The sequence below is a fragment of the Phyllobates terribilis genome, unplaced genomic scaffold, assembly GCF_046119375.1.
Source record: "Phyllobates terribilis strain yellow unplaced genomic scaffold, ASM4611937v1 Scaffold_4__5_contigs__length_816908805, whole genome shotgun sequence".
NCBI classification, from domain to species: domain Eukaryota; kingdom Metazoa; phylum Chordata; class Amphibia; order Anura; family Dendrobatidae; genus Phyllobates; species Phyllobates terribilis.
In genome coordinates this window covers 126,642,954-126,648,953 of record NW_027362764.1, presented here as the reverse complement: position 1 = coordinate 126,648,953, position 6,000 = coordinate 126,642,954, and the positions used below count along the sequence as shown (strand labels likewise).

Below are 6,000 nucleotides of genomic sequence, written 5' to 3'. Positions count from 1 at the left end.
GCTGCATCTTTAAGGGTTAAATCCAATGTAAGAAACCTTTGCCTGCAGCTCTGTTCTGTTATCTACACAATGCTAATGCTTTTACCTTTAGCATTTCATCAGCAATGAGCATAAAGCCGTATTCTACCTACATGAATACAGAATCTGAATAGAAATCTCATAATAAAATGTTTTGCTCATGTATTCCTCCCCATTAAGACTACACACACTAAACTTTGACTGAACTTTATTCTAAGGAATTTTTTGTTTTACATTAGATGTAATAATAGTTATGACTTTTCACATGATCTTGGTTGCTTGGAGGACTGCACTCTCGCATTCAGCATAGCGCTTCAGTAGAGGCTGGTAAATCTAGAGGGAGACATATAGGTAAGAATTAATAGAAAGAGAAAAAGACAAAGCAACACAAAGTCCAATGCATTGGGTGGACGGCTCACGATCCCCTGGCCCCTGGATCAAACAATATAGGCAGCACATCCATTTAATGGCAGGAGAAAAATGGTGAATTTATTCCATGTCTGAATAAGCACCGATGTTTCGGTTCTTACATTAAGCTTTAAAAAAGTTAAATGTAGAAACTGAAATGTTGCTGCTACGGCTCACATAGGAATGGAATAAAGTCACCATTTTCACCTGCAATTTGATAGACATGTGGCTTTTTTTGGATGACTAAGAATTAATATTATTTAAAGGATTGTCAATTTTCAAGCCAGGGTCCATCCTCGGCTCCTCACTGCTGCTCCAGTTTGGGTGGTTTGGCTGCCGCAGGGACGACAAGTCAACAGAACACATCACAGCTCTAGCTAATCAGTGAGCTCTGCAGCTATGTCGAGGTTGACGGCACGCGCCACTGAGCTCACTGATTGACTACAAAGGTCACACGTGCTGTTAATGTGATGTTACCGCTACAGCCTAAACACCAAAACTGGAGCAGCAGTGGGGAACCGGCACTGAACACAGCTGGGATGAGTACCTATTGGGTTTTGAGCTTACTTTCCTGAAAGTGGACAATCCCTTTAAGTTTTGCAACTTCTAAGAGAGTCTAGTGTCCTTACATCATCAAACTACCACCAAAAGTATAAAGAGAAGAGTGTTATCCAAATAAGGCTAGTTTCCGGTGAGTGTCGTAAGGATGTATCATTGAGCCCGTATTACAATCACAAATACCTACCTAACTCCACTTCTAGATACTAGTACTATGGAAAATGGATGAGGAAGCTACGAACACAATATCACTGATGAAGTAGACAGGTGTCTCTGAAACCCATGTTTACGTGGGTTTCCTCCAGGTTCTCCGGCTTCCTCCCACACTCCAAAGACATACTGATAGAGAATTTAGACTATGAGCCCTAATAGGGACGTGTCGAGAATGTCTGTAAAGGGTTGTGGAATTAATGGCGCTATATAAGTGAGTAAAATAAATAAATAAAATTTAGTTCACGTCTTTATAGTGTCTTATATATAATTTATGTGGGTGTTTTCATAAAGTGTGTTCTACTAATTTGATTATGTGCAAGTAGTGGTTTCTTGGTGTTGCTAATCCTTGGGTGGTCGAGATTGATACTTTGCAGAAGCTGAATTCCAGAGTGGAGAAATTTAGCGTCAGTGATATTTATTACTTAGATACTTGAACTATAAGCATGGTAAGGAACTATAATGTTATTTTTTTTTCTCAATATTGATTTGTGGGTAAATTACTGACATGTTGCTCATCTGAAACCATCTGTGTTCATCTGATATGAATTATCCTTTGACTGTTGCTGCATATGGATGTTCAAGTAACATTAAAGGGAACCTGTCACCAGAAAAAACGCTATTAACCTGCAGATATCGGGTTAATCTGCAGATTATTAGCATTATTAACCTGCCCGGTGCCTGCACTTAACCTAACGCTGCGGGGAGAAAATTAACTTTATTCCCCCCAGCAGTGTTCCCGTTTCAGTCACGGGGACGACGCCGGCGCTGGTTCAGTCACCACTCTAGGTATACAGAGCGGCCAGTGTAACCGCGCTCCTGGTCCCTGACTGACAGCTGAGCACAAATGCAGAGGAGGTGTCGCACAGGGCCGGGGGAGTGGTTAAAGCCGCCGCTCTGTATACTTATAGTTGTGACTCAGTCACCACTCTGAGAATACAATCCCCTGACTGACACTCCCTCTGCATTGGGGCTCAGCCTTCAGTCAGGACCAGGAGTGCGGTTACAGCCGTCGCTCTGTAAACTCCGAGCGGTGACTGAACCCTCGCTGGCACCACCCTCGTGACTGAAATGGGAACACTGCCGGGGGGGGAATAAAGTTAATTTTCTCCCCGCAGCGTTAGGCTAAGCGCAGGCGCCGGGCGGCATTGTAAAGTTATTAATCTGCAGATTAACCACATATCTGCAGGTTAATACCATTTTTTCTGGTGACAGGTTCCCTTTAATGTTACTCACACATATCAGTCATTTCCACCATTCTACCTCTCCATGAACCAAAGCCTCCTTCAATCTGAGTGATATACAATGGGTTTAGCAGAGGCCTGTAGTTCAGTGATGTTTTGTGACATGAGCTTCTATCATATGCTTATTACAAGGATATTTTCAACTACAAACAATACTCCTAAGGGAGGTACAGAGCAGTATGGGGGCATCAAATGGGGTCACATGAAGAGCTTATAGATGTCTAATATGTATTTGTAGGCACTGTATTTGTCTGTGCTGGGTATGTGTCATACAGGGTTAGGTAATGTACCCTACTTACATTTAAAGGGGTTTTCCCACGAACAAAACTTCATTTTAATCAATAGTTCTTGGAATGATAATAATTTCCACAATTGGATGTGTTTAAATAAAATGTTCCTGTGCTGAGATAATCTTATAAATGTGCCCCTGCTGTGTACTGTGTAATGGCTGTGTCTGACCGTGCAGGGACATGGTCTGATCATACCACAGACATTTCAGCAGGGGATTGCAGTGGGTTCTTTCTTTGAAGTAAAACATTGTTTAAAAACAGGCAGTGAAATGTTTTACCTTACAAAAAGAATCAGCTGTGATCCCCTGCTGTAATGTCTGTATACTATTTTGCTTCCTCCCCTGCCCAGGAGATATGGTATGATCAGATCATGTTCCTGTACGGTCAGACACAGCCATTACACAGTACACAGCAGGGGCACATTTATAAGATTATCTCAGCACATAATATGGTAGATAATATGTACAAATATGTGAGATTTGGAGTTTGACATATTTTTTTTATAGTAGACCAGAAATGAATATCAATACTATAATTATTTTATGCTACGCAAGTTTTCAGTAAATATTTTATATTTTTTATTATGTGATTTTTTTTTTAAATAAATTTTAGTTACTAGAGTATTTTACATGTTGGAGAAATTGGGCAAAAAACACAATTAATATTACATTTCCAATATGAATTCAATTAGAGATTCATCCACTAGTGGAAATGTCACACATGTAAATGTTCCCCGCTGTAATCTGGAGTATCAGTGTGAATCTTTCTCTATCATCTCTCACATCACCTTGATCTGTCCCAGTAAGTGCTAATAAATTCTTACCCCATCCTGAGACTTGTGACAGCCCCCGGTCAGAGAAATCTTTCTCCTTATCATTTAGATGTGGCAATGACAGGTAATTCTGCATTCACAAACTAAACTGTATTTGTCAGTCTGTTTACATATAAATCAGCATATTATTCTTGTGTATATCCATATTCCATAGCTTCACGGGAGTCCAGTCTCAGAACATAACTTGGATATATCACAGTATTGTGTGTAATAAAATATTTTATCTCTATTGTACAACTAAATAGCCCAATAATCCTGCCACACAAGGAAAAGATTTTCTGCCAAGAAACAAAGAGCCAACTTAAGTTTTATTTAATGATATGGTTAATGTCAGGATAATTATTGTACAATAATGAAGGAAGCACAGGGCTTTAGACAAAACTACAACCCACTTAATTTCCTGAACACAAGGCTAGAAGAAAGAATCAGTCTCCCGAGACACAATATTTTAAAGGAAATCGGTCACCAGGTTTTTGCTCCCTCATCTGAATGCAGAATAATGTAGGGGCAGAGATCTCAATTCCAGCGATGTATCACTTACTGGTCTGTTTGCTGCAGTTTTGACTAAAACCAGTTTTCTCAGCTGCAGATCTAGCAGTTCTCTGAATGCTGAGCTCTGTATAACTCCACCCACATCACTGATTGGCAGCTCTCGGTTTACACGTACATAGGCAGAAAGCTGCCAATCAGTGGTAAGGGTGAGGTTATACAGAGCTCATGAATATAGAGAACTACATGGCAGCATACTTACTAGTCTGATAAAACAGGGATTTTATCAAAACTACAGCAAACAGACCAGCAAGAAACACACCATGGGAATCAGGGTCCCTGTCTCTACATTATGCTGCTCTCAGATTAAAAGGCAAAACCTGGTGACAGATTCCCTTGAAATGAGGGCTGGAAAATAAACCTTTGGATATTTTTTAGGATGATTCTTAAAAATATCAACTAACATAATATAGAGCAGTTTAAAAATTAGATCAGAAAACTATCTAATATCCGCCAAGCCAGAGACTTCTTCCAAAGAGGACAGCTTACAAAGTCATCAGTACAAATCTTAGATTCCTTGGTCAGCAAAAATATACAGACAAGTGAATAGTCACATAGACTATAATAGGTACGAGTTCCATCCATGATAAACAAAGATAGAATTTATACGAGAAAAACTGGTGTCTGAATGACCCCTAAAATATACCCCAACTACACTGTGGCTGCTGGACATCACCCATATGTATGAAAAGAAGATCTGTTCTATCAAGAATTGCTGTCAGATTTTTTACTGCAGTAAATCCTCACTGATATGACTATACTGATATAAAACCATACAAAACCCAAGATAAAAACAAAATGAGCAAATAGGATTGGTTTTGTTTAGTGGCCAATGTGAACATGTGCCTATATGCTGCATGTACACCAACTTATATTCAAGTTCATCTCTTTTTTGTTTCAGGGTTTTGCACTCTGTGCAAATAAGGGTGTGACCTCCTTTTTCTTTGAGCTGGACATTACGCTTATATAGCTGGGTGTCCATTAGTCGGGTTCTCTGTCCTGCTTGGCCCTTATTCACATTTACGTCATTAGACACATGGTAAGGTTTTAATAGTAGAAGTTAGGACCGTCTCGAATAGGGTCACCTTGACGCGGTGGGATGGCTTTTACGTTTTTATGATCAAAATTATGTTAACTAAGTACCCTATGTAATTTTCATGTACTAGTGCTATTTATTTATTTATTTACTGCAGGGTATTTGCTCATTTTGTTTTTATCTTAGGTTTTGTCTGTTTAGTGGCCAGTGTGAACATGCGCCTACACGCTGCATGCACACCAACTTCTATTCCAGTTCATCTCTTCAGGTTTTTAATATATAAAAATGTCTAATATGTGTAAACTATTTCAGGTACCTTGTCAGCCTCAGGTCTTGGAGTGACTACTAACTTATGCTGAGGAGCTTGTAGAACTTCTCTAAAACTTGAGGATGAAGAAAGCGATGCGAGTCCTGAAATAGATAAAAAAAAAGAATTGCCCAGGTATTGTTGGTACCCATAAATGATGAACGCTATTTCTCTGATGAAATAGGTCGCACATTATGAAACTATATGGCCCTAATGTAAAGAAAAGTTAACCCCTTACTGACATCCATTGTACATATACGGTGAAAATCATTAGCCCAATACCCATGTTAAGAGTCTCGGAAAATGGTGACACAAGCAAATATTTATTTATTTATTTTTTACAAATTTCTGATTTTTTTTCACCACTAAAATTCTAAAAAAAAACTGGACAACTTTATTAATGCCGTAATTGTACTGATGAGTAGAATCATACTGCCAAGTCATTTTTACCATAAATTGTATGCCGTAAAAACTATTCCCAAAACACAATGTCAGAGTTAGGGGGTTTTAGCAAGTTCCCCACTTTTAGATTTTTTTTCCTATTTTCC

The 6,000-nt window shown here is 39.0% G+C and overlaps 1 protein-coding gene across 4 annotated transcripts in view; it reads right to left on the bottom strand.

Annotated features, from left to right (window-relative positions):
• Positions 1-209: 209 nt before the first annotated feature.
• The window catches only part of XYLB (xylulokinase), a 452,351-nt gene continuing 446,560 nt past the window's right edge, over positions 210-6,000 (bottom strand). For all 4 annotated transcript variants that reach the window (XM_073677727.1, XM_073677730.1, XM_073677731.1 and 1 more), the window contains 2 exons: positions 5,462-5,556; positions 210-351 (listed from right to left, as the gene is read on the bottom strand). In XM_073677727.1, the coding sequence (XP_073533828.1) occupies positions 280-351; positions 5,462-5,556 (167 nt within the window). In that variant the 3' untranslated portion in view covers positions 210-279. The remainder of the gene's footprint in view (positions 352-5,461; positions 5,557-6,000) is intronic.